Source organism: Sorex araneus, chromosome X, assembly GCF_027595985.1.
Source record: "Sorex araneus isolate mSorAra2 chromosome X, mSorAra2.pri, whole genome shotgun sequence".
Lineage (NCBI taxonomy): Eukaryota > Metazoa > Chordata > Mammalia > Eulipotyphla > Soricidae > Sorex > Sorex araneus.
Genome location: NC_073313.1, coordinates 288,345,790 through 288,373,030, shown reverse-complemented (window position 1 = coordinate 288,373,030; position 27,241 = coordinate 288,345,790). Strand labels below are relative to the sequence as shown.

General features: G+C 55.0%; 1 protein-coding gene across 1 annotated transcript in view; it reads right to left on the bottom strand.

The window, feature by feature from the left end:
- Nucleotides 1-27,241, bottom strand: part of TBC1D8 (TBC1 domain family member 8) — an 86,339-nt gene that overhangs the window by 45,682 nt on the left and 13,416 nt on the right. Inside the window, exon 2 of the mRNA XM_055121849.1 lies at nucleotides 9,829-9,939. Coding sequence (XP_054977824.1) covers nucleotides 9,829-9,939 — 111 coding nt within the window. The remainder of the gene's footprint in view (nucleotides 1-9,828; nucleotides 9,940-27,241) is intronic.

Here is a 27,241-nt window from a genome sequence, read left to right as displayed (position 1 = left end):
TATAAAGATAAAAAATAAAATGCGTGGGAGCAAAGGGAGAAGGCTCACCTACATGCTCTCTGTGCTCCTGGCGTTCCGTCCTGCCGTGTGATGGGGCCGGGGCTGGGAGAGGAAGGCGCCAGCGCCCCGCAGACACGCAGGGCAAGGCAGGCGAGCGGGAATCCCTTCCCTGCCTCTGGAGTGCCTGAGGTCCCACACTGCCACCCCGCCCACAGAGCCCTCGCCCCACCCCTTTCCATGCTGGCCTGCAAGGGCTCCTTCACACAGCGAGAGCCCGGTACCCGCGATGGCCTCGGCCCATCTCCCGGGTGGCCCCCAGGCTGCCCGCAGCTCTGCTGTCAAGCTCCCGGCCACGCACGTAGCCTGAGCCTCTCTCCGTGCTGTCATCCCCAGCGGGTACCCAGGACACTGGGGACAAATTCAGAAGCAATCCATTGTGTGGAATTAAGGTTTGAGAGTAAATCACCAAATATAGACTTTCAGTCTTCAAAGAAGCACTCTCCTCTGGGGAGACGCTGTCACAGGGAAAGGGAATTAAAACAGAGCTCAGACTCTCGGGAGGAGCAGACACGAGCAAAACCCATCCCGGCCTGCAGCTCAGCCGCATCCCCGCCGACGCCCGGGAGTGGGGCCGTCTGCGGCCGCTTCCTGAAGACAATCAGTGGCATGAAACCTTCCACTCGACGGTTTCCTACAGAAGTTGCCAAATGGCAGGGAGATTTTCCAAACTATCATTTCCTCTGCAGGAAAGCCTTATAAATGGTGTCACAAACATGTAAATCAGCGCAAGTCCACAGCACGTCTGTGGTCTCCAGGGGCTGAGAAAGGAAAGTCACTCACTAAGCAACACGCTACACGGAAGCACTGAGCGGGGCTGCTCCATCTCCTGAGCCCGTCAGAAAGTAGCTCTTCTGGAAAACAGACAGAGCAGGAATCAGAGCCACACTGCAAGGGCGCTCAGAACAACACGCTCCTTAAACTCAGGTACAGAACTAGAGGGCTGGAGCAGCACCCAGAGGCTGACAGCCAACTCTATAGCTTAACATGAGATAAAGCACAGAGGAAAATGGTTGGAAACTGGTCTCCAGGTGCACTCTGAGCACTGCAGCAAGAGCAACCCCACCCTGCTGCAGTGTCTCCCAGCACCAGAACAGAGGGGGCCTGGCTTGCACCACCCAGACCTGTCTGGTGACTGCCAAGTCCCAGTCCAGCCACGCTGGGAGACAGGACCTCAGGGGAGGTGACCCGGTGGAATAGACACCCGGTTGGGGCTCGACCCAACGAGGTGCCCTCTGAGATGGCTGGACACACCGCCAGGAGGTGCCTGCCCCTCATGAGGGGCTCGGGAGAAACATGCTCTGCCCAGGCTTCTGTTGATTCTTTGGAGGAAGAGCTGATTTGAGCCAGCCCTAATGGTGTTCAGACATAGGCTCTGAGCTCAGGGATGGTTTCCTGGCAGTACCCAGAAGCCCATATGTGGTGCCAGGTGCACACAAGGCCAGCCCCCTAACCACCATACTCTCTCTCCAGCCCCCAGTGGACTTGTTACTTAAACGTTTCTCCATTGAGAGCCATGTGGTAAGTAGTATCTTATCAACTTTTTTTTTCCTTTTTGGGTCACACCCAGCGATGCACAGGGGTTACTCCTGGCTCATGCACTCAGGAATGCATTGCCAGGGGAATATGGTCCCCTGGCAATGCTCAGGGGACCATATGGGATGCTGGAAATTGAACCCGGGTTGTCCACGTGCAAGGCAAATGCCCTACCTGCTGTGCTATCGCTCCAGCCCCATTCATCAAAGGTTTTGTATTCCAAGGGCGAAGGTCAGGTGCTGTCTCCTCTCTTATCTCTGTTGTCCACAGATGACAGAGATCATTAGTACCGCTCTTCTCCCTCTGGCTGATTTCACTCCACATGACGACGCCATCCAGAGTTGTCCATGGTGCAGCAAACTGTATGCTTTCATCATTTCTTCTGGCTGCATACTATTCCCTTGTATCTCTGTATCACAACTTCTTTTTTGGTTTGTCCTTGTTTGGGGGCCACACCCCATGATGCTCAGGGGTTACTCCTGGCTCTGCACTCAGGAATTTCTCATGATGGCGCTCGAGGAGCCATACAAGATGCCAGGGATGGAATTTGGGTCGACAGAGTGCAAGGCAAATGCCCTCCCTGCTGTACTATCGCTCCAGCCCCATACACCAAAACATCTTGATTTATTCATCTGTTGTTGGGCATTTGGGCTGTTTCCATGTCTTGGCTGCATTGTACTAAATGCTTCAATAAACAGAGATATGCATTTATCATTTCAAATGAATGTGTGTGTGTGTGTGTGTGTGTGTTGAGGGTAGGTACAAGAAGAGGAATGGCTGGCTTTTATGAGCATTCTCTTATTTTCTCTGAGACACCTCCATACTGCTCTCCACAGAGGCTGAGCCAGGAGGCACTCCCATCAGCGTGAATAGGGCCCCTTTCTCACCACACTCCCGCCGACATCGGCAGACTCCAGGCTTGTGATCTGTGCCACTGACAATATGTACTTCTGCATATGCCCGCTGGCACCTGGATGCCTTCTCGGGGAAAGTGTGGTTCATCATCTCTCATTTTTGGATGAGGTATGTGATTTTCTGTCAAGGAGCACTATGATTGTCTTATAAATCATTATCTGGTGAGAATATTTTCTCCCATTCAATAGGCTGTCTTTTAAGTTTCACTTTGCCATCCAAGGACTTTTTAATCTGGGGGCTGGAGAAATAGCACAGAGAGCAGGGCATTTGCCTTGCACGCGGCTGACCCGGGTTCGATTCCCAGCATCCCATATGGTCCCCTAAGCACCGCCAGGGGGTAATTCCTGAGTGCGGAGCCAGGAGTAACACCTGTGCATCGCCGGGTGTGACCCAAAAAGCAGAAGGAAAAATAAATAAATTTTAGCCTGATGTAGAACCATTTGTTTATTCTTGTTCTTGTCTTGCCTCTGGAGTCAGACTGAAGGCAGCCTGAGAGTCGTTTCCTGGAGCGTTCTGCCTCTCCTCCTCAGTGCAGCTTATGGACTCTGGTATAAGCTCAAGGTCTCTCATCCACACTGTGTTCGCTTTTGGAAATGGTATGAGATGTGGTTCCAGTTTCATCCTTTTGCATGTGGTTGTTCAGTGAGACACTCTAGTTTAAACTACCTAGTCTATGCTGGCTACACGGCAAGCTTTAGGGAACACAGTCCCATGTCGTCTAGAAGTCTGGGTCAGTGACAAACCCCCTGGTGTCTGCACAGTGACAAACTCACCCCGAGACCATCTCAAAGCTTCCCTGTCAGGGGGCAGGAGCAACTGTCCAGCAGGCGGGCGCTGGCCTTGCATGTGGCACTGCCAGGAGGGACCCCTGAGCAGAGTCAGGAGTCAGCCCTAAGCACCACGGGCTGTGACCTCCCCAATACCGGAAAAAAGAAAAAGAAGAAAGAGTCGGCCATGCCCGAGGGCAGGGGCCCACGGGAGGAGGGCCCGGAGCTACCCAGGGAGGAATTCATTCTTTCTGAGGCAGAGACCTTAGTGTGGCACTTTCTTAAATCCAGGAAGTCAACACTCAGACTTTCAAACACCTGCGTGAGATGAGCCCCAACAGAGAGCCCCGGAGCCGAGAGCTGAAGGCTAAGGGGCCCCCCCATGCCCGTCCCAAGCTGCACACGAGCCTGTGTTGGCGTCTGTGCCACTCTACCTCTAGGTATGGCCAAAAGCAAACCAGGAGCACGATGCCTCATGGACAGTGGGTGCCAGTGCGGGGCGACGGGTCCTCCACAGCACCAGCGCCACAGGCTGCCCCGGTGCCACCGAGGCCAAGCAGAGCCAGGCTTGCCCCATATAAAAACCCAAACCAATAGTGACGACTGAGCTCCCTGCGCTGAGAAAGAAGCAGTGGCAGTGGCCAGGGGCACTGCTGGTGGCAGGCCAGGCTAAGCCCCGTGGGGTCACGCTGATGAGGCCGATTTCCCTCCCATGCAGCACACAGGACGGTGGCTTCGGGCCAGGGGACAGGAGGCTCTGGGGAGCAGGACAGCACAGCTGACTCACTTCGAATTGAGCACACGGGTCCCTCCCGGAGCTTCCCCAGGAGAGCCGGGAATCAGGCCTGCATCTCACTGTCCGCACACTCTGCCTGAGGATGCTCCAGGCATCTGACACAGCACATCTGTCGGCAAGACCAGCGTTCCTCGAGGAAAGAGCCACGGCAGTCACTAGAGCGAGGCAGGAGGCCGGCACCGTCCCACACCCCACACACACCAGAGCCCAAACTGGAGAGCAGCGGGCAGAGGACAGGGCTCTGTCCGGGAGCAGTCCCGGCGGGGGCGCCAGGGGATCTTCCTTCTGAAAAGGGGACTCGGGAGCCAGGAGGCTGGAGGTCTCGAGCTGTCTGAGAGGGTGAAGGGCAGCCAGCAGGGCGGGTGCCACCAGGATACCCAGCCACGCCCAGAGGGTAGATATAAGGAGGGAGCCCCCAGGCCATCCCATCCCGAGATCCCCTAACGGGGAGAGTTGAGGCCAGCTGGGCCTGGACACCCCCCGGCCAGATGCCACAGGAAGTCTGGGTCCCAGCTTGACATCTTTATTTAAGGGGGTTGTGCAAGGTAGATTTATTCTAAATTGTCTCAGGTGAGAACAAACTGGGCCCAAGTTAGAGCAGAAGGCAGACTGAACACATAGTGAGGAAAGGGCCAGGGAGACTCGGCTTGGGGTCTGCAATGGTTGCCATGGTCTAAAAGCATTGTAAAGTGCAGAACTCTGACCTCTGAGGGCTTGTTTTTTTTGTTTGTTTGATTTTTTTTTTTTTTTTTTTTTTTTTTTTTTTTTGCTTTTTGGGTCACACCCAGTGATACTCAGGGGTTACTCCTGGCTCTGCACTCAGGAATCACTCCTGGCAGTGCTGAGGGGACCATAAGGGATGCCAGGGACTGAACCCGGGTGGGCAGCATGCAAGGCAAACACCCTCTCCGCTGTGCTATCGCTCCGGCCCTGACCTCCAAGTTACTAAGTCTAAGAGTCAAGATTCAGCAGTCACCAATGAAGCTGCAGAAACAGCTATCTAATATCTGTAAAACTGTTAAGGTACAAAATATGTGAAATAATGACAATTATAAGCAACATTCTTAATAGAACATTATCCTCAGTGGCTCAGTGGCTTTTTAGCATAAGCAAACTACCTTTATTGCAAAGGGAAAGAGCCTAGTTACGGGGTTCCCAAACAGACCAGAAACAGCCGCTCCCAAGCGCAGATCACACGTGGGAAATGCCCACGGCTATTGTTCAAGGAAAAGCATAAATAACTCCGTGTGCTGGCCACAGCGTGACCCCTGAGCGTGCGCCCTGGACCGCGGCCTGCCAGCCCTTCCCGGGCTGCCCTGGGGCTTCCTGGAAGTCACAGTGAGTTCTGGCCGGGAACAAAGGCTTGGCGGGCACAGAGCGGCCCAGGCCCCTAATCTGATGTGCCCAGAGCACTTCCTCCCCGTGGGCCCTCTCGAGACAGAGTAAACAGGGATGTGCTGCGTGACACTCCCCAGGCTGGGCCACGTCCAGAGGACGCGGCAGGAAGAATTCTCTGAAAGAATGTTCTGGAAGAAGCTGAGCTGGACCCTGCAGTGGGAGGCGTGGTCCTGCCAAGCCCTGCGGGGTCAAGAACGCCTCATGAGAAGGCGTGGGGCCCAGGCTCGCCGCGTCTTGCTTCATGACACACGGGAGGCGCCCGCATTGCCCTCTGGCCTGCGCAGCTGTGTCGGGCCCTAGCCGGCGTGCTGAGACAGAACGCACGGCCCTGTGAGCGCTACCCTCCAAGGCTGTTCAGGACATTCTGAGGCGAGAAACTCGCACAGCTCCCTTGAAGGAGGCCAGGAATTTCCAAGTCACAGTTTTCCACTTTGCCGGTCCAGACTCTGTGGCTCTGTGGCCAAGGGCCCGAGTCAGCACCCGACAGCCTCAGGGCCAGCTCCAGGGAAGACCCTGCAGTGACCAAACAGGGGGCAGGGAGTGTGGGTCTCAGCCAGCCGTGGCTTCCTCCCACCTGAATTCGGGACCCAAACGGGAGGCCAGGTACCGAAGCCAGGTTGGGTGCATGCAAGGCCAGCGTCCCCCCTGCCATGGATGGCCCTGCCCAGCTGGACGCGCTGGCCATCGCAATGGCTTCTCTCTCTCATGGCGCACACACCACTCCCGGGCTGCAGGGCAAGAGGAAATGGCCCAGCCTGCCCGCACGTCGCATCTGGGCTGTATCTGAGATACGACACCAGGCGGCATGCTGCCTCAGTGCTCAAGATATAGCACTGTCACACTGTGGTCCCGTTGTTCATCGATTTGCTCGAGCGGGCACCAGTAATGTCTCCATTGTGAGACTTGTTGTTACTGTTTTTGGCATATCAAATACGCCACGAGTAGCTTGCCAGCTCTGCCATGCAGGTGGGATACTCTTGGTAGCTTGCCAGGCTCTCCAAGAGGGATGGAGGAATCAAACATGGGTTGGCCACGTGCAAGGCAACCACCCTACCCGCTGTGCTATAGCTCCAGTCCAAGACACAGTAGAATATTAACTGTGGGGGAGGGGTGAGATGCCACACCGCACCGTGGGCAGTGGGGGTCAGGGTGACTGTCCAGGCAGGCGGCTGGATGGGGTGAAGCTGGCAACCACAGCGAGAGGTGGGGCAGACGGAACAGGGGCCGATGGGTTCCGGCAGGGAGAAAAAGAAGTTCCACCCAGCATGCACTCGGTGACGCCAGGCAGAAGGTATTGGAGGAATAAGAGGCTGGAAAGGGAGCTCACGGCTCCCAATATACGGGGCCAAAATAACAGGACACCAAGATTAGTAAGTATGCCCAGAGCATTACCGGAGAGAAGCACTTTTGAACAGTTGCTGGTAACGCCAAGGGAAAGGCTCTAAGATCTGTGGGGAGTGCTGATGGGAAAGGCACAGGGCAGTGTCAGGAGGGGCTTCCCCACTACCAGCCCCCAGAAGGCCCCAAACGGAGAGGACAGAATTATAAAAAAGAAAAGAAAAAGAAAACAAGAAATGAGAAGGTGACCATAGCGACCGGAGGCGGAGCTCTGAACAGTCAGCGGAGCAGAAGGTGCATCTCACAGCTCCCGTGCAGACAGTGGGCGGGAATCTCCAGAGACGTTGGGGAGGGCAGCGTGCTGCAAGGGCGCAGCGATTCTCGGGAAGTTTGCAGGCTGGTCTCAGGGCATGACGGAGTGGAACCAAGGCACTGAATTAAAACCCTCACATAAGACGACCATCCCCCGAGTGGAAAAACAAGCCATCTGCAGTTTTTTTCCACCGCCACGCTGGCTGCGAGGGTTCAGGTCCAGTCTAGGCCAGAGTGAAGCGGAGAAACGCAGCAAGTGCAGCAGGAGCCAGAGCACAGGCAGGGCGGAGGGGAAGGTTCCGGAACAGATGCACCCACCCCGGAGGGCCATGGCAAGAGGGGGAACTGCACGCTGGATCCCAGGACGATGCTCTGCTAAGGAGGGCGAGGAAGAGAGCTTGGGAGGCTCCGAAAGGAGTGTGTATGCAGGAGCTCCAGGCCTGCCCTCACCACACTGTGGAGCACTGAGCACTGACAGGGGAGCCCCAAATAAGGACAAGCCAGGCCCAAGAGATGGGACAGCACGTGGCATGCTGACCCAGGTTTAATCTCCAGCACCCCATCTGATTCCCTGAGCCCCGCCAGGTGTGATCCCAGGGTGCAGCGCCTGGATTAAGCACAGTCTGGTGTGGCCCCCAAACTGAAAAAAGCTTTAGCGAGAGAACAAACAAAACTTTAAAATGAGAAGCTGGTCTTCGAGCCTTTGATTACAAAAGAAATCAGTCAAGAAGACACAAAGCCTAAGGAACTGCTACACCCCCCCACCCCCACGTCCTATATACTAATCACTGCAATATTGACTGAAAGTTGATGAAAAATGTTGAGAGTTGCTAAGATGGTACAGAGAATTCTTGTGATGACCATTTTGCAGTGTATTCCGACGTCAGACCCCGACGCCTTTCGCCTGCAGCTACAATAATGCACGACAACTGTGCTCCTGGGAAAATGAGCCATCAGAGGAGCTGAGGAAAGCAGGGAGCAGAAGGCCACGACCCAGGGAGGTCTGAAACATTGTTTAAATGTCCTAATGTTGACCTCTAGCACTCCCAAGCCCTGTACCCTAAATCTTGATGAAGCCTTCCAGCAAACAGACTTTCTGAACTAAAGACATTACTTGAAACAACATTTCTTTGTGCTCACTTCAGCTTCTTTGATAGAAGTCTAGTAAAAATGTAATACTTTGGGTCTGGCTTGGTTTGGGGCCACCGTGTGTGGGGACAGTGTGCCCTCGGAGCCCCAGCGCTGCCAGTGGCCAGGCCAGCACCCCACGCCCTCTCCTGCCCCAGAAATGTAATCCTTTTACAATAAAGTAACACGAACAGCGAGCTGCATTGCCCTGCAGGTACACCCACACACGTTCACAGCCGCCTGTAGCAGTCTGCACGCATTCTGCAAGGGACCAGGGGTCTCTCTGGACCAGAGAGCAAAGGCCTGGCCAGTGGGCGGCCCGGTCTCTGTGGCCAGCTCTGCAACAGTCTGTAGCACTGCCACTGTTATCCCGTTGTTCATCGATTTGCTCGAGCGGGCACCAGTAACGTCTCTGTTGTGAGACTTGTTGTTACTGTTTTTGGCATATCGAATACGCCACGGGGAGCTTGCCAGGCTCTGCCGTGTGGGTGGGATATTCTCGGTAGCTTGCCGGGCTCTCCAAGAGGGGCGGAGGAATTGAACCTGGGTTGGCTTCATGCAAAGCAAACACCCTACCCGCTGTGCTATCGCTTCAGTCCATAAATTAAAAAAAATAGACGCGTTACAAAGCTGTCTGGGGCGAACCCAGCGTGGTCAGAGCCTATTCTGGGCAGTCAGGATGTGGTCAAAAGACCTTTTTTTCATTGTCCATTTCTGGGTTTGCTGATTCCTTTCTATGAACACTTGGCAACTTGATCCTTTCGTGAAAATATGAACTTACCTTAGTTTACAAAGACAAAACAAACTGCATTGAGGATTAAAATTTTTTAAAAGCCCCTAAAAAGGTGCCAGAGAGACAGTACAGCAGGTAGGGCATTTGCCAAGCATGCTGTTGACCAGGGTTCAATCCCCGGCATCCCATATGGTCCCCCAAGTACCGCCAGGAGTGAGTCCTGAGTGCAGAGCCAGGAGCAAGTCCTGAGCACCGCCGGGTGTGACCAAAACCACACGGATATGAAAGCTGTTCAAGATTGTGAGGTGACACTGAAATTTTACGATAGATTTTTAAATGCTGAAAGTTCACGGTGCCCTGTAGGACACCGAGGCGAAAGGGAAGAGACGGGAGTCCTGGCCGAGGGCATGGGCCGGTCATCGCTCTCTCCTCATCCCCCGCCTGCCTCTGCAGGACTGCAAGGTCAATGATCACTGCCATGTAACAGCAAAGACACCTCACACAGGGTCAGGGAGCAGCCCTCAGGGGGTGCTGCTTGACTGGGGCACCCTCATTCTGTTTATGAGAGGGGCCTCTCGGGTGACCGAGGGGAGGAGTGCTGGGGGGCAGCGGGGAGGGGCAGGCGGTGGTTCCTATGTCTGGGTATAGCAGCTCAGAGTCCTGTCCACATGAGGGACAGAGCGCCCCTCCCCCGCCCCCGCAGCGTGCAGCGCCAGCCCGAGGAACATGCTCACGGCCATGCAGTGACGAGGGTGAGTTTCCTCTGCACGCCACCGCACACAGTGACCCCGAGGTCTGGGAGGATCTGGTGGGCACAGACCCAGACTCTGACCCTCTGGGTGACTCACCGCATGCTATGGGCGAGTAGAGCTGGGAGCCCGGGACCTGGAGCAGGATCCGGAAGGGAGCGACCCGAGCACTGGAGTCCAGCACGGCGTCCAGGGCACCCACCAGGCGACCTGCAGGAGGGAAGGGGCATGGCTGAGTCCAGTCGGGCAGCTGCCCATCCCCGGCCCAAGCCAAGCCAGCCCACAGCCCACCCCCGCCAATCCGCAGGGAGGGACCCAGGCAACCACGCAATGTCCCCACGCCGCCCCTACTGTCCAGGCCCACCGAGTCATGACATGTCTGCACATCACCCCCACCGTCCAGGCCCACCAAGTCATGCTGTGTCCCCATGCCGTCCCCACGTTCCAGGCCCAGCAAGGCAGGAAGGGGAGGCACAGAGAGGGCAGGTGCCTGAGAACTGCTGATGCTGGTCAAAGACAAACACTGTTACCTTGGACTGATACTTATTGCACACAACACCCGTCCTGGTCCCAGAGTACAGAAACCAGCAAAGGCAGTGCAGGAGCTGCTAATCAGAGCCCCCGTCTGTGTCTGTCTGTGTCTGTCTGTGTCTGTATCTATCTGAGTCTGTGTCTGTCTATGTTTGTGTCTGTCTGTGTCTGTGTCTGTCTGTCTATCTATGTCTGTGTCTGTCTGTGTCTGTCTATCTATCTGTGTCTGTGTCTGTCTGTGTCTGTGTCTGTCTATCTGTGTTTGTCTGTGTCTGTGTGTGTCTGTCTGTGTGTGTCTGTGTCTGTATATCTGTGTCTGTGTGTGTCTGTGTCTGTCTGTCTGTATCTGTCTGTCTGTCTCTCCCCCTGCTTCTCCCACAAGGCCGCCCTGTCCCTCAGCTGTGCGAGCACTTCAGCTTGTCTTCCTCCTCTTCTCGCAGATGAGATTTAGCTTTGGATTGGGGCGTCCTGGAGCAGGGACGGGAAGATGTGTTTTCTGAGACAGGTCAGTGGGCACGTGTGTTGAGGAAGTTGCTGGGTTCCACACTCGGACGCCCAGGAGCGGGAGAGGGCGGCCTTGGACCTTGGGGGTGGGGTGGGGAGTGGGGGTATTGAGCTTGGGAATGCCCGACCACTCCCAGCCAGCTCAGAGCGGAAACCACGCCCTGTCCGGGACCCACTGAAGCACTGGGCCTGGCAGGGGCTGGGGGCAACGACCCTGGACGCAGCTCTTGCAAACAGCCTGGGTGGGGTCCTGACCTTGACCAGTTGGGAGACCCCGAGGGCGAGCAGGTGACCACCACATTCTCACGGAGCATCCTGCAGGGAGCTGGCCTCCCCGCCCCCTCCTTCCCCAGACAGCACCATCTCTGGGGCCTGCAGCGCATCCCTCCTCTCTGTCTCTGTCTCTCTCTGTCTCTGTCTCTCTCTGTCTCTGTCTCTCTGTTTCTGACTCTCTCTGTCTCTGTCTTTGTCTCTGCCTCTCTCTGTCTGTCTCTGTCTCTCTGTTTCTGTCTCTCTGTCTCTGTCTCTCTGTCTTTCTGTCTGTCTCTTCCTTTCTAATTTTTTTCTTTTCTGTGGTGCCAGGGTTGAGCCCCAAAGCTCCTGGGCCATGTCCCCTGAACTATCTAAGGCCCCAATAATGACAACAGGCCCCAGGGGTGGGTGAGGCTAGAGTTGGCCTCTCCTTGGGCTCGGATCACGTGCAATCAAGTCCTGAGAGAGTAAGAGACTCAGGCCGAGGAGTACTTTGCACCACTCTCTGCTCTCAACAGAGAATCACAGTGCTCCAGGGAAGGGAGCGTGGCCCTGAACAATCTCCCCATCCCTGGCACGACCTCAAAACCATCAGAGAGAATTTACAGTGCCTGCTCAGGGTAGGTTAGGGGCTCTGTAAACTTCCACTCATTCTGAAAACTTCTATTTCTCCGCAAGAAGCCAAAGTTCTCAGAATGAGTGGAAGAATGCTAGGGACAGAGAGGCACCATGCTCAGAGAATGGAGAGCTCGAGGGACCAGTGGAGGAAGGCAAGGCCCCACATGCTCGACACGTAGGGAGAAGTGCAGTGTTTGTGGAAGAATGCTGACCTCGTGGCAAGCACATGGCTCGGTGGCCGGTGTCTGCTGGACATGCCGAGGCCCTGGGTTCCCTCTCCCCCCAGCTCATACTAACAAGGGCACACTAACAGGAAGGATGCAGCCACTGAACTCCACAGTCAAGATAGAGGGCTGGAGCGACAGCACAGCAGGTAGGGCATTTGCCTTGCACACAGCCAACCCAGGTTTGATTCCCAGCATCCCATATGGTCCCCTGAACACCGCCAGGGGTAATTCCTGAGTGCAGAGCCAGGAGTGACCCCTGAGCATCGCCAGGTGTGACCCAAAAAGAAAAAAAAAGATAAAATGAGATACGAACAGAGGAGAGAGTAAAGGGGAAAGCAAACACCCGGTTACTGGGATACAATTCCAGAGAGTCACAGTCAAGTAGAATACCAAGAAGAACAAAAGGACAATTTCTTGCAGTTAAAAGGCTGAGGATTTTCCTGAATTAATTACAGGTACCAAAATAACAAACAGGCAAGTTAAATACCACCCCTACAAAAAAAAAAAAAAAGGATAGGAAAATAATATTCAAATTCCAGAAATCAAAGACAAAAAAAACAATAGAATCAGAGGAGGAAACACTGCTTTCCTACTAAGAGAAGATCAAAGGTAAAAATCAACCTTAGATGTTTCAGCAAGAGAACGAGGTAGAATGTCTAAGCTACCAGAAGGAGGGAGAACTCACAAACCTACAACTCTCCATCCAGCGCAATTTTCCAGAAATAGCGAAAAACAGAAACTCTTTAACCAAAGAAAAAATGACGGGCTTAACCAGCAAATGTTAAGACATTCAGAGAGAAACAGAAACGCAAAAGGTCAGGACTCAGATCCACGCAGACTGAAAGTGGTATTGAGGAAGAAATAAATCAAGGAGAATAAAAAAAAAAAAACCTGTGGAAAAGTGAAGTGGAACCCACAGTGACAAAGCACGGCAGCGGAGGCTGAGTGGGAGCCGGGGGAGAGGCCCGGGGGCGCTGAGCCGGCCACAGCACCTGGGAGCGCCCACCTTATTGAGCCAGAGGAAGCTAGGCGCTCCCAGAGCCGTCAGCTCCCCACGGGAAGGCAAGAAACACACGCGTGTCCAGCGCGTCTGGAACCAGGATCACAAACTCCCTTCCCTGGGCTGGGGGCTTGCTGGCGGGGCTCGGCGTATGCAGTGTGTGAGTACTCAGACCCCTGCCGTCAGGTATTTTTTTCCTTCTTTTTTCGTTTGGGATGAGGACCCGTGCAGCCCAGGGCTTGCTCCTGGTGGTGCCCAGGGGAATAAGCCGCATTAGGGATCAAACCAGGGTCGGCTACATGCAAGGCAAGAGCCCAATCTCTCTCTCTCTCACTCTCTCTCTCTCTCTCTCTCTTTTTCTCAAACTAGCGAAGTGGGGCTGGAGTAACAGTACAAGGGGGAGGGAGTTTGCCTTGCAGAGCAGCCAACCGGAGTTCAATCCTCGGCATCCCATATGGTCCCCCGAGCACCACCAGGAGTAATTCCTGTGTGCAGAGCCAGGAGAAGACCCTGAGCATCACCAGGTGTGACCTATAAAGCAAAAAAAAAAAAAAAAAAGAGGAGGAGGAGGAGGAGGAGGGAGGAGGAGGGGGGAGGAGGAAGAGGAGGAGAAGGAGGAGGAGGAGGAGAAGGGGGGGAGGAGGAGGAGGAGGAGGGGGAGGAGGAAGAGGAGGAGAAGGAGGAGGAGGAGGAGAAGGGGGGGGGAGGAGGAGGAGGAGGAGGGGGAGGAGGAGGAGGAGGAGGAGAGAAGGGATGTAAAGAAATGGAGAAAAATACAATGCTAACACATATGCATATTTATATGCCAAAACCAGTAACAATGATGGGTCTCATTCCCCCCCCCCCCCAAAGAGCCTCCAATGCAGCACCATTGGAAAGGACGAATAAAAAGAGGCTTCTAAAATCTCAGGGCTAGGATGAATGGAGACATTACTGAGACCGCTCGAGAAATCTGACGATCAACAGGATGATGATGATGATGATGATGATGATGATGATGAACACATATGCTATATTAATTTCAGGCAAAGATTTTAAGACAATACAAATTATAAGGGACAATGAAGGGCATTATAGAATGTAACAATAAAGGGGGAAACTTGTCCAAGAAAACATACTAATTCCTGATAATAACATCGAAATCATGAAGAAAAATCAGAGAACTGTAATAATAAGTAGCTCAAAATATCAGACTTAAGAATTTCAATGGCCTTCTTTAGGTAATTGATACATAAAGCAGGCAGAAAATCAATAAGGATGTATTGGCCCTAAATAGCCCTATTAATCAACTAGATCAAAACATCCCTTCAAGGTCTGCATGAGACATTCAGCAGCACGGGGTCTCCCCAGGGCCATAACGCAGACTGAAGGGGCACAAAAGGGTTGAAGCATATACTTAGATCATGATAAAAACCAAATTAGAAAGAAGTCACAGAAAGATAATTGGGAAACCCCCAGATATATGGATATTAAACACACTTCTATACGGCATGGGGGCCAGAGAAGAAACCTTGTTTCCTCTGGGGGCCACCCCAGCCTCAGTACTGTCTCTCTGGGAAGGAAAAGTCTTCAGAGAAATCCTGACACGCCTGAATTAAGTAAAAATAAAAATGACTTCTAGGAAGTCCTGCCGTGCAGCAGAAGGAGCACTTCACAGGCAAACACACGAAAACACAACAAACACAAAACACAAAGCACAACAAAGGCTGATGTGGCTGGGGATGGCCCCCTGCCCCCAGGGAAGAAGCCGGGACAGCTCAGGGCAAAGGAGGAGCAGGAGAGTGGGGGGAGGCCCCTGCCCCAAGCGCCCTGCAGGCTCCAGCTCTGCCCGGGCTGGGTGTCTCACTCAGGGGTGGTGGGCTGGCAGGCAGGCGCCACCTCCTCGCAGGCCTCCGGCCCCGCCCCAGCCCTTTGCTGGACAGTCCAGGCTTCTGCCCTGACCGCTCTCCACCTGGGAGCCACCCCCCCAGCTGACACCCCCCCCCCCCCAGAGCTCCGGTCAGGGAGACACTGGAGGCAGCAGGACCCCCAGCCTCCCGGGCCTGCGGCAGGGGCAAGGGACTCGGAACCCCTCGTGCTCGCGTCTGGGGTGGGGGATGAGAAGGCCACTGGGACAGCTGCCTGTGCCAGGGAGGCAGCATAGGAGTCAGACCAGGAGAGGGAGCAAGGGGGCCACAGACACAAGAGGAACTTCCCCAAGGCAGAAGGGCTCAAGCAGAGGCCCCCAGGGCTGGCGTGTGCCACCTTCAGAACCAGGAGAACTGGTTCCTTTTGTTTAACAAGCAAAGCCCTGGAGCCATCGCTTGCGTGGGGCCACTGGCCTGCAAGCAAAGCCTGCAAACAAAGCCAGCTGCCGAGCTTCTCCTTTCTGCACAGTGGCAGCCCCCGCCAGCGGGCTGCAAAGCCTCTGATAAAACTGCAGCGGTCAACACTGCAGAGGGGGCAGAGGCCAACCCCTGAGCAGAGCCAGCCCACAGATACCCGGGAGCTGGCCCCAGGCCTTAGGCTCTGCCTCGGTGGGCCGAGCATCCCACGCCTACATGAATCCCCGTGGCCCAGAACCAAGGGGGGAAGGCACTGGCCAAGCTCCAGCTCCTGGCCGTGGGTGCCCAGCCCCTCCACCCTGGGGCCAGATGGGCAGAGCACGGCGAGAACCAGACCGGAGGAGGCACATGGGGGATTGCGGGCACTCCAGGCTGCTGTTCAGAGCAGGCGTCGGTGGCACAGAGCACGAGGCAAGGGACACGCGTGGGCACCCATCTGCTCGGTCGGTCACCACAGCCCAAACACCGTGGGGAGCTGGGGAAGGGCTGTTTGTGCAAAGTCACTTGGTGAGTGGGCGAAGCCAGGCAGTGACCCTGCACAGGGCAGCCGGCACCAGGCCTGGGGCAGCGCCGCAAGGGCAAGTGGGAAGCAGAGCAGGAGAGCCGCGCAGGAAAACCACAGCGGGGATGAAATTCAGGGGGAAATGGCGCAGGCTCCTGCCAGGGAACCCTGAGCCTGGGCGGGGCTGGGCCGCAGAAGAAGAAGAGCAAATACAGGTGGACCAGACAGCCCTCCGCAGGGTGGGCTCGGGCGCTTACTGAGGACTGAAGTGCAGACAAAAGTGGACGCACCAAGGGAAACGGCCACAGGTGCCCGAGGGTCCACACCGCATGGCAGGGTACGGGCACACGGGGAGGGTCAATGTGGATGACCTCATGCCTGAAACTCAGTCGTGAACGACTTGGTGACTTTGTGATTATGGTGATTCAATAAAAAAAATCTTAAGAGAAAAGACTATCATTTGAGGAAGGGGGCCCACATGGTGCCCAGGGTCGCTCCAGCCGTGCCCTCAGGACTGACAGTGCCCAGGGCCTACAGGGGCAGGCCCCCCTCCCCGCCCCAGTCAGCAGCCGGCAAGGCAAGCGCCCAGCCACGGGGCTCTCTCCAGCCAAGACTGCCATTTCGTTTTTATTAATCTTTTTATTCTTACAGTTCCTGTTTGTTTTGGGCCACACAGTGATGTTCAGGGCTTACTCTAAGGCTGCATACAGTCACTCCTGGCAGTGCTTGGGGGGCCGCACGGGATCAGCCTGGCTCGGCTGCAGTAAGGCAAGTGCCTCTGCTCCTCTGTCTGTCCAGCCCGAAGACGGTCATTACACTCCTGGACTTTCCTCCCTCAGACTCCAGCAACCCCTAATCCAGGTTCCCTATTCCCCCTTTTCAGACAAAGATTACTCGCTGCTCCCCTGGAAACTGGCTTCCTTAAGAGAACAGACAGAGAGACCATTCCACCCCAGCGAAGAGGGGTACCCACTCCGGGAAACGCCTTCCTGACCCACAAAGACTCAGAAATGTCCCCGAATGCATGAATCAAAAAAAAAAAAAGTCTTGAAATGACACTGGACGGACCCTATTGCAGACAAAAGGAACAGCAGAAACTGTCCTTTGTTGGGGCTAGAGCCATAATACAGTGAGTAGGCCGCTGGCCTCACACAGCCAGCCCTATGGTCCCCTGATCACAGAGCCAGGAGTAAGCCCTGAACACCGCCAAGTGTGACCCTAAAGAAAATCAAGAGGGACAAAGGGAGGAAGGGAGGAAGGGAGGGAGGAAGGAAGGAAGGAAGGAAGGAAGGAAGGAAGGAAGGAAGGAAGGAAGGAAGGAAGGAAGGAAGGAAGGAAGGAAGGGAGGGAGGGAGGGAGGGAGGGAGGGAGGGAGGGAGGGGAGAGAGGTCCTTTGTTTCCACAACCTCACCATAACAAAATTTTTTGGCAAAACATTTGTGATCTCTCGGGGCTGGAGCAATAGCACAGCGGATAGGGTGTTTGCCTTGCATGCAGCTGACCTGGGTTCAATCCCCGATTTCCCATATGGTCTCCCAAGCCCTGCCAGGAGTAATTCCTGAGTGCACAGCCAGGAGTAACCCCTGAGCATCGCTGGGGTGTGACCCAAAAAGCCAAAACTTAAAAATCTTCTAAAAAAAAGATAGAAACATTTGTGATCTCTCAATTTTGTCTGCAAAAGTATCTGCCTGAAACCCGGAGCCGCTGAGCGCGAATCGGACCCTCTGCGGCGCCTAAAGACTTTGACTCCAAAGATGTAACACATTCGGGCATCCAGTACAGCACCCGAGAGCAATGCATTGGGACACCAAACTGGGCTACAACTCGGTGCTGCTGGGGGTGGATTTTTTTTTCCTCCCCACCCTGTCTTCCTGCATGGAAAGCGGCGGGCTGGCGGCACCATGTGGCAGGCGCCATCTTCTGATTCCAGACCCACAGGTATTCAGATTTTACTTTGGGGGCTCCCAGGAACTCATGGGAAGGGGGCGTAACCGGCACGCCCTCGGCCCAGATAAACCCGGAGCCACTGAGCGCGAATCGGACCCTCTGCGCCTAAAGACTTTGAATTCAGAGACTTCTTACAGCAATGCACTGGGACTGTGAGCTGGGCTATGTAATTTCTGGCAGAATTCTCCCTGGACTTTATACAGAAATCCAAAACCGCGCGGACGCGACTTAACATTTATAATTGTCAGCAATGTGAATCGGTTCCATTTGAACAGGTCTGACTTGGGGGGGAAACTCCAAATAATAACAGTAAGTTTTTGTTGAAAATATTGAAGGTTTTTAATGTAGCAGCCACCTCTGGACTGTGAACTAAGCAAAAGCCCCACGCTGGCCGACGTGGCGTGGCGTACACCATACTATGAGGCGCAGGAAGGGGGATGAGGGGGAAAAAGAAAAAAAAAAAAGAGGGAAAAGGAAAAAGAGAAAAAAAAAAGAGAGAGAGAGAGAGTTATGTCAACTATAGTGAGTTTTGTGTTGAATTATGGAATGTAATCAAGGTAAAGAAAAAATGAAGTGAAATTCATTAGTTATACAGTAGGGGGTAGGGGGTGGGGGCGGGGGGTATACTGGGGTTTCTGGTGGTGGAATATGGGCACTGGTGAAGGGATGGGTGTTTGAATATTGTATAACTGACATATAAACCTGAGAACTTTGTAACTTTCCACATGGTGATTTAATAAAAATTAAAAAAAAAAAAAAAGTATCTGCCTGAGTTTCAAGCATTTGAACAGCCCGGCAAGATCTACAGCACTAACAGTTGAATTCCTGTTTGAGATGAGTAATTTATCACTTGGAAGTTGTTTCTGACAAGCCAAATGGGTTTTATCTGTTCTTGCAAAGTCACATCAAGAATCAATTAAAATCTTGGGGCTGGAGCAATAGCACAGCGGGTAGGGCATTTGCCTTGCACGCGGCCAACCCGGGTTCGATTCCCAGCATCCCATATGGTCCCCTGAGCACCACCAGGAGTAATTCCTGAGTGAATAGCCAGGAGTAACCCCTGTGCGTCACCGGCTTCGACCCAAAAAGCAAAAAAAAAAGAATCAATTAAAATCTTCCAAACCCTTTTGAGTGCAATCTAGTCTTGTTTGCTCCCCTCGAGCGACCTGCTGGGGGTATGGAGAGTGGACCAGGCATGACGTGGTCTCCTGCCCTCCCAGAGAGGCTGCGCAGGCTTCGGGGCCCAACAGCTGCCCGCTGGGTGCCCCGGCCCAGCACACTCCCGCACCGTCACCTACTGGCCCAGGAAGCGGCCGGAGACGGAGACCAATGGCACAGGAGGACCATGAAAGTCGAAGTGAGTACGTCAGGCAACGCTGCTCCCTGGCTCCGGGAAGGAAGAGTCCGGGGGTCAGCAGGGAGCAGGGGGTCGGGGACGAAGGCTGCGACCTGCTGCAGCCCCTGCGCAGAGGTCCGTGGGGCACAGCAGCCTCAAGGACGGGAGCCAGCCTGGCCCGCCCCTCCCCTCACGCAGATGGCAGCGCTGGCACCGAGCGCGCAGGAATGGCCCCCCGCACTGCCCACGACACTCGTTCTTCAGGCCACCGCCAGACCGTCCTGGCGACTCTGGCGCAGGTCGGGCCCGTTTGCTCTCGGTCCTGGCACGCGTACACGGCCACAGAGCACTGACCCAAGGGCACACACGGGCCTCTCCCGCACCTGTGTGTGGCACACCCTGCGTAAACATTTGCTCAAGGAACCCCTGACTGAAGCCAAGCCGAGGGCACATCCCTTCGGGTGGGGGCTGCTCCCCGCCCCCCTGCCCCATCTGGCACTGACCTTGAAACCCGATCGCTGGGCCGGCCACCTGCCACTGGGTGACCTGGCAGCCAGAGGACCCTGAGGGCCTCCCAGCCACACGGGGCTGAGTGTGTCGGCCTCCCGGGGGGTCTGTCAGGGCAGGACCGCAGATCCAGCCCACACCAGACAGGAGCCGGCCACTCGGCCTTCTCTGTGGGTCACCAGAGAGGGCAGGGCCGGGCAGCGCAGCCTCCGAGAACCTCCCACGGCCACGTGGCACCGCTGGGCAGCACCCGCAGTCCCTGCAGGGCTGTGTCCGTCAGGGCCGCCCACCTGCTGGCCCTGGAGGTGAGCGAGGGCGCCCTGAGAACAGCAGCCACTGGGGAGCTCGAAACCTTTCCCAGAGCAGCTCAAATCAGCGGTGCAAGAGAGCCGGATCCTGGCCCTGCAAACTCCCTGAGCACAGGGCACCCCCGGGCAGCTGTGCAGGGCCACTGTCGCCATGGACCTAGCGTGCCGCAAACCCCGGGGCGGCGGGGGGGCAGAGCCATGAGGAGTGGACAGCAGACCCCACATGGATGCCAGTGCAGTCAGCAGGAGGCAGCGGGAGGGCAGAAAGACCCGCCTGCTGACCGGGCCCTCGCCAGGCTGATCACACGGTAGCCAGAGCCCCAGGGGGACGGGGCTCCCCACACGTGAAGCTCCCCAGAACCAGGCCAATCCTCTGACCAGTGAGCACTGGAGAGTGAGCAGCGCCCTGCCCTGGGCCTAGCTCACACCGGGGTGAGCCCAGGGGCTTCCGACTCTGGTCTGGACATGGGGTGTATTCCTGGGCCCCAACAGTGCGAAGCTATTAAACGGACAACTCCTGGAACCCTGACCAGGGAGGACTGGAGGAGAAAGATCAGGCTGCTCCGACACCCACAGACGGAGGCCACCCAGAGCTCGGGCAGGATGGAAGAGAATATCCGTCTCGACACAGGGCTGGTCCGTGGGACTCCAGGAGCTGTTGGCCTAACACAAAATAGGAGACTCAAGCAAAATGTATCACTTCACTTGTATCAGTTGCGGTCCCATTGCTCATTGATTTGCTCGTGTGGGGGCCAATAACGTCTCCATTCATCCCTGTCGCATGCTAGTGTAGCCCAATGGTGTCTACTCGCTCCAGGAACACAAAGAGCCTCAAACCATTCATTCAGGGTCTTGACGAAGAAGTGCGACCATCTCGTAGGTGGGAGGCCAGGCGTTCTTTTGATGTACCATGGAATCCAGTCGGTAACAGCTCTAGTCCAGTGGTCGTCTCTAAACAGCATTATGTGTCCGGCCCATTTGATTTTCAGCAAATGAGATGTCCCTCATTCTTGATCGTCGACGAAGGTCAGAACTCCGGATTCCTTCTCTCACTTGACTGAAATGTGATATTCCAAGCATAGCTCTTTCCTTTCCTCTTTGGGATACCCAAATAGCGTTCTCATCACCCCCTCAATGGTTCACCGCCTCACCATGGTGGGAAGGTGGCAATGTTGCCAACCGGCAGAGTGAACCAACAGGTGCTGCCCAGAGACGCAGGCAGGTGCGTGTTTGTCAGCGTGCAGATCATTACAACATGCCATTCGACCAAAAGTTTGTATTCAGTAGACTGGGAACACCTGTACAGGTGATTAGAGGCCGCTCTAAAGCCTCTGTCCCTCTCGGAGAGCCTGGCAAGCTACCAAGGGTATTCCACCCGCACGGCAGAGCCTGGCAAGCTCTCCATGGCGTATTCGATATGCCAAAAACTGTAACAAAAATGGACCTCATTTCCCTGACCCTGAAAGAGCCCCCAATATGGCAGCATTGGGAAGGACGAGTAAAGAGAGGCTGATAAAATCTCAGGGCCAAACGAGGCTGCCAAAACAAAGAAGGACTAAGATGACCGTCTGTACTTTCAACGCACATATGCTGGCATCGGAAGCATCCATCAAGGAACCTGATGGTTCGAGCACAGAAGATCAAGTATGACGTCATTGGACTGATCGAGACAAGAAGGCATCGATCACATCATGCCTTTTTGGACACTGGAGAAGAACTGTTCCTCAGAACATGGGACAGTAAAGGCATCGGTGGTGTCAGTGTTCTTGTCAACATGAACTTGGCCATGAGCACTGATTCATTCGAATGCCTACCAACCTGAACTGGATGCTTACATTTGAATAGATGTGGCTCATTGCTGGCAGTTTCTATTTTCGTCACCTACGCACCAACATCCAACTATGACAAAGACTGACTTCACCGGGTTGCCTAGGACAGGCGCAGGTGTTGTCCCTCCACCTGCCACCTGAGAATCCTGGCAGCTGCCAACTCCCAGAACCCAGTGACAAGCCCAGGTATGTGGGCCCAGTGACTGCAAACTCCAGGCCTCAAGGGCTAGGGGATGGGCCAGTCCTTCCCATCTCCCTGTCCCTGTGGGACCCTGAAGGTCACGTCCATAGGCTGCCTCTGGATGCTATTTAAGCTCCTTAACAGTCATGATCCAGAAACCCACACATGAATCTCGGAACTGAGCAGCTTGCTGCAGAGATTTCTCCAGACCCTAACTATCTAAAATGTTAGAATTCCAGGAGTGAAAACAGCCATGTGACATCTCATGGTATTCGTAACAAGCAATACAAAATAAATTATGTAGCATCTGCCTGTTTGGCAAGCTTAAGTGGTGGCAGGAAAATTCAAAATTATGATGGTGGGAAGATGTTATGGTGATGGGACTGGTGTCGAAATATTCAGTGTAATCCATCATTGTGAACAACCTTATGAAAATAAATTCTTTTTTAAATGAAGCATGATACTGCCGGAGTCATAGCACAGTGGGGAAGGTGCTTACCTTGCACATGGCTGACCCGGGTTGGATCCCCAGCATCCCCTAGCACCTCGAGCACCACCAGGAATAATTCCTGAGTGCTAAGTGCAGAGCCAGGAGCAAGTAAGCCCTGAGCATCGTCCGGTTGACCCAAAGAGCAAAAAAAAAAAAAAAAAAAAAGACTAATACATTGAAAACTGAAAGAAATGAAAGACATAATGAAAGGGAAGGACAGCCCCAGCCCTGGAAGGACGCTGTTGAAAGGTCCAGAGTCCTCATATTAATCTTCAGAGTCAAAGCAATCGCTCTCAAAATCCCAAAGACATTCATTTTTAATGCAAATAAAACAAAACTAAAATTTATGTGAAATCATTAAAAACTCTAATCAGTCAAGCAATCTTCATTGTGTTCTGTGTGGGGCCACACTCAGTTGTGCTCAGGGCTCCCCGCAGCTCTGCACTCAGACCATTTCTGGGGCACTGGGACAGACCCACACTGGCCAGGTGCAGGACGAGGAAGCGGTCAGCAGCAGCAGCTGACCAGAGCAGCGCCAAGTGTGCTCCTGCACCCCAGAGAATTATTGTTCTGCTTCCGTTTTTTCTTAATTTTTCTGTTTGTTGGGGGCCCCAGTTCCGGCTCTGTGCTCAGGGCTGGTCCTGGTCTGCAGAGTTCTCTATGAGGAAGGTTTGACACGCAGTGGGGCCAGGCTGGACCCTGGACTGATGGCCCCCAACCGTGCTGGGAGCAAGCCGCAAGCAAGAGCCACAATGTGGCTGCCCCAAACCCAAAATAAATAAAAACAACTTTCAAGAATGTAGTAACTTCCTAGGGAGTAAAGTCAGTTAAACTGTTTTGCAAACCTAAAAAATGCTAAGATAGTAAATGGATCGCTGTATCACTGTCATCCCATTGCGCATCGATTTGCTCAAGCGGGCACCAGTAACGTCTCCAAGTGAGATTGTTGTTACTGTTTTTGGCATATTGAATACTCCACAGGTAGTTTGCCAAGCTCTACCGTGTGGGTGGAATACTCTCGGTAGCTTGCCGGGCTCTCCAAGAGGGACAGAGAAATCGAACCCAGGTCGGCCCCGTGCAAAGCAAACCCTACCCACTGTGCTATCGCTCCAGTCCAATAAATAGATTATGGGGATAAATTTCCCTGCATACAAATACTAAACGTTACACAAGTGGAAGTGAAATGATGTAGTATATTCATGATACATACATGTGAAAATAACGAGAGGAAAAACTTTCCCTTCTGAACTCAGACGACTGTCTGCCAACATCCACAGACAGAGAACTTGCAGGAAGGCAAAGTTGGAGGCAGTATCAGAAAGAAATCAAATCAAATTAAAATTTCATCAGACAAAACGGACCTCAGCTGTAGCAATACGCTGTCAAGCGGATGCCTCTCCCAGGGAGCACTCCAGGAGTTCCAGCCGAGCTCCAGCAGCCCAAAGCCTCCATTCCGGAAAATCTACTAGGCTCCAAGACCCAGCCTGGGACAGGCCAGCGCCCGGCACCCCTGGGCACGCTCATGGGCGCACACCTTGTCCCAGAGCAGCCACCACAGGAGCCCGGGGATGCGCAGCCAGGAAAGCCTGCTCACACACTCCCGGCCAAGGGGCTGGGCTGGCAGGAGGCCCTGACCGGGGAAGCACCGGCTGGGGGCGGCCACTGGGCTTCTCACGGGTATGGTCACTGTGGGCTGACTGGGGCAGGCTCAGCTGGCCAACAGCCCCAGGGCCGCACCTCGGGGAGACTGTCCCCAGGGCCGACGGGTCCCCCCACTCAAAGCTGAGACGGCCGCCTCTAGACGGGCCTGTGGCTGTGTCGGCCACACGGGCCAACCTGGGCACGGCCCGCACGAGCCCAGCGAGAGGAAGGCTGGGGCCCACGGGCGGAGCTGCCCACAGTGCCCAGGTGTGGGAGTTCCCACGGCGAGGCAGCGCGGGGTCTGTCGCCGGCAGAGGCAGGAGCGAGCCAGCACCAGGCCCCGAGGCTGCCAGACGTGTGGGTTCCTATCGCCTGGGCTGGGAGAGGCATGGCCTGTTGATACAATTCTAGAGTTGGAATAACAAAGCTCCAATAATAAACATAGACAAATTTAAAAAATCAATGTTATTCCCCGCACAGGGGGCCAGTGAGCCGCTTGCTGCTAGCTGGCTGGCGTCTGCGCTGCTCTCGCTTACTGAGCCACTTCTGTGCGGCTCCTGGGTGACCTGGGGGCCCTCTCGAGGGCTTCACTATTAGGGAGTCCAGAGGTGTCGCCCAGCCACACACGCGTCCCATGAAGCAGACCTCAGCACCCACAGCTGTGCCCGTGAGCTGACAGGCACCGGCTGGGGAGGTGAGTGCAGCGTCCGGCTTCAGGGAGAACGGGGCAGGGAGCGTTTCCTATTTTAAAGACTTATATCTCAGACAGAAACAGTCTTTTTAAAAATAATATTCTGTTGCAAACCACAAAGCCCAAAAGGAGAGAGGAAGAAGAGGAAGAAGGAGAGGAGGGAGGAAGGAGGAGGAGGAGGAGGAGGAGGAGGAGAAGGGGGAGGAGGGTCTGCCATAGAGACAGGTGGGGTGGGGGGTGGGGGTGGGGGTGGGGGGTGATGGGAGGGAACCTGGGGACACTGGTGCTGGGAACCATACACTGGTGTAGGGATGGGTGTTGGAACACTGTAGACTGAAACCCAATCATGAACAGTTTTGAAAGGGTCTATCTCACAGTGATTCAATAAAAAAGTTTAAAAAAGGGGCTGGAGTGATAGTACAGTGGGTAGGGCATTTGCCTTGCTTGCAGCCGACCCAGGTTCAATGCCCAGCATCCCATATAGTTCCCCGAGCACCACCCTGCACTCAGGGAAATTCCTGAGTGCAGGGCCAGGAGTAATCCCTGAGCATTGCTGGGTGTGACCCAAAAAGCAAAAAAAGAAAAAAAGTTAAAATAATAAAAATAACATTCTATTGATTTTGGCTAAGTTTCCCTTCCAGGATACCAGGTCTCATGAGAACATACTGCCTACTGCTATCAGCCACAGTCATGCTAATATAGCGACTATATCTAGAGCCAAGACCAACCTTTAGACTAGTCACAACTGTGTCAAGGGCTTTTCTTTCCTACCAAAGGTCAAAGTGAGCCGTCGTGCATGAAGAACACACGTTGTATCACTGAGCTACACCTCCAGCCCCAAAGAAATATTCTAAAGAGAGCGGTGCGCCCAGAGTTTGGAGGTGGCCCCCTGAGCTTCCCACCAGTGTGTGGCTCACTCCTGTGTCCCTGGGGCTGCCATACAGGCCATGTCGGCCCAGCCAGGGGTGTGCAGAGCTGCGGGACCCATCAGAGGGACCCGGGCAGGACCCAGCGCCACCCCCAGCCCTGCAATACAAGATGGAGTGAGCACAGAGGCCAGAGGAACAGCAGGATGGCCAGGCGGGCCCGTGTCCATCGCCCCCTGCCCGCACAGCGGGACCCTGGGCATGGCTGGGCACCACCAGTGGGCAGCAGCTCCCTCCCAGCTGGCCTGTGTGGAAGCTGCTCCTCCGAGCGTGTCATGGCTGGCGTCTCACAGCTGTGCCATGGGGCGCCTGGATAAGCTGGGTGTTGCTGCTCCAGTGGGCGCGAGGGAGAGGCCACCCCAGGCACCCTGCCCTCAGCACACCTGAAGGCAAGGCTCCCCCTCCTGCAGCACCGCAGGGCTCCGAGTGGCCAGCATGGGAAGAGGGTCCCTGGGCCTTCCTTTACGGACAGACAGGAGAGTGTGTCAGTCATGGTCAACCACACTGAGTGCTGGAGTCTAAGGTCCACCTGCAACTCAGAGCTCCCTGAAAACACTCTCAAGTGCTCCAGGGGCCTCCAGGCAATGCAGGCACACACAGCCCAAATCCCTGGGAGGTCAGGCTAAGGCCAACGGCTGACCCAGGGCACAGCCCCTGGCCTGGGTGGGCCTCTAAGCTGGATACCCAGGGCAGCACGGGGGGGGGGGGGGCGGGGGGAGGGAACCTACCCATCTTAGGAAGAGGCCACATGCCCGCCAGCCCGACCCCTCAGCCAGAAGCAGCACCGGCAGTTGGAGGGCTCAGGGCCCGCAGACGCCCGAGCTCGGGAGCAAGGCAGTGACCCAGAGGCCAGAGAACCCCAGACAACAGCGGAACAACCCCAGTGTGAGATGTGACAATTTCCACTGGGCTACTTCTCGGAACTTCACTTACCACCTTGTTGGAACGAAAGATACAGAATGAGTAACTCTGTGCCTGCTAAGGACAGCTGTGGGGCAGGGGTGGGGAACGGGAAGGTCACATGGCAGGGGCTGGCGCTGGGCACTCACTGCCCAGACCCCTGTACCACAAACAGCTTTGTAAGCCACAGTGTTTTCAGTTAAAAGCATTCTTTTTTTCAGAGAAAACTTCCCATTTTCTCAGGGCGTGAGGTGAGTGCTCACTCGCACAGTGCTTGGCAGCAGCAGGTGAGCCGAAAGGACACGGGCAGGCAGCCCCGCGCCAAGCCTGAGGCTTTCTGTCCAGCTGTCGTGGGAACACAGTCCCTATTTTGGCCCCCGCCGGCTGCCGGCTGCCTCAGGAGCCGCGGACAAACCCGTAAGAAGGACACGTGGGCAAGAAGCTCCCGGCCAGCTCCTGGGGCAGCAGTGCCGGACCCAGACAGGCCCTCCCGGGGCCAGTGGTCACAAGGCGTCCACACACAAACTGCCCCGACAAGCCCTCAGCTCACCGGGCAGAGGCTCGGGCACGGGTGTGGACTGCCCTCCTCTGAGCGTCCCTGACATGCCCAGATCCGGCGAGGAGCACGGCCCCTAGCCCCCACCCCAACCCACAGCCCGTCGGCACAGGCGGCCTGCAGAAGCAGTAACCAGGGGCAGTGCACTGAGCCAGGGTCTGGAAAACCTCTCTTCCAGGAGTTCCTGCTTTTCCCCTGGAAAATGTTGTGGATTCTAATATATCTGAATTTCATCCATCTTC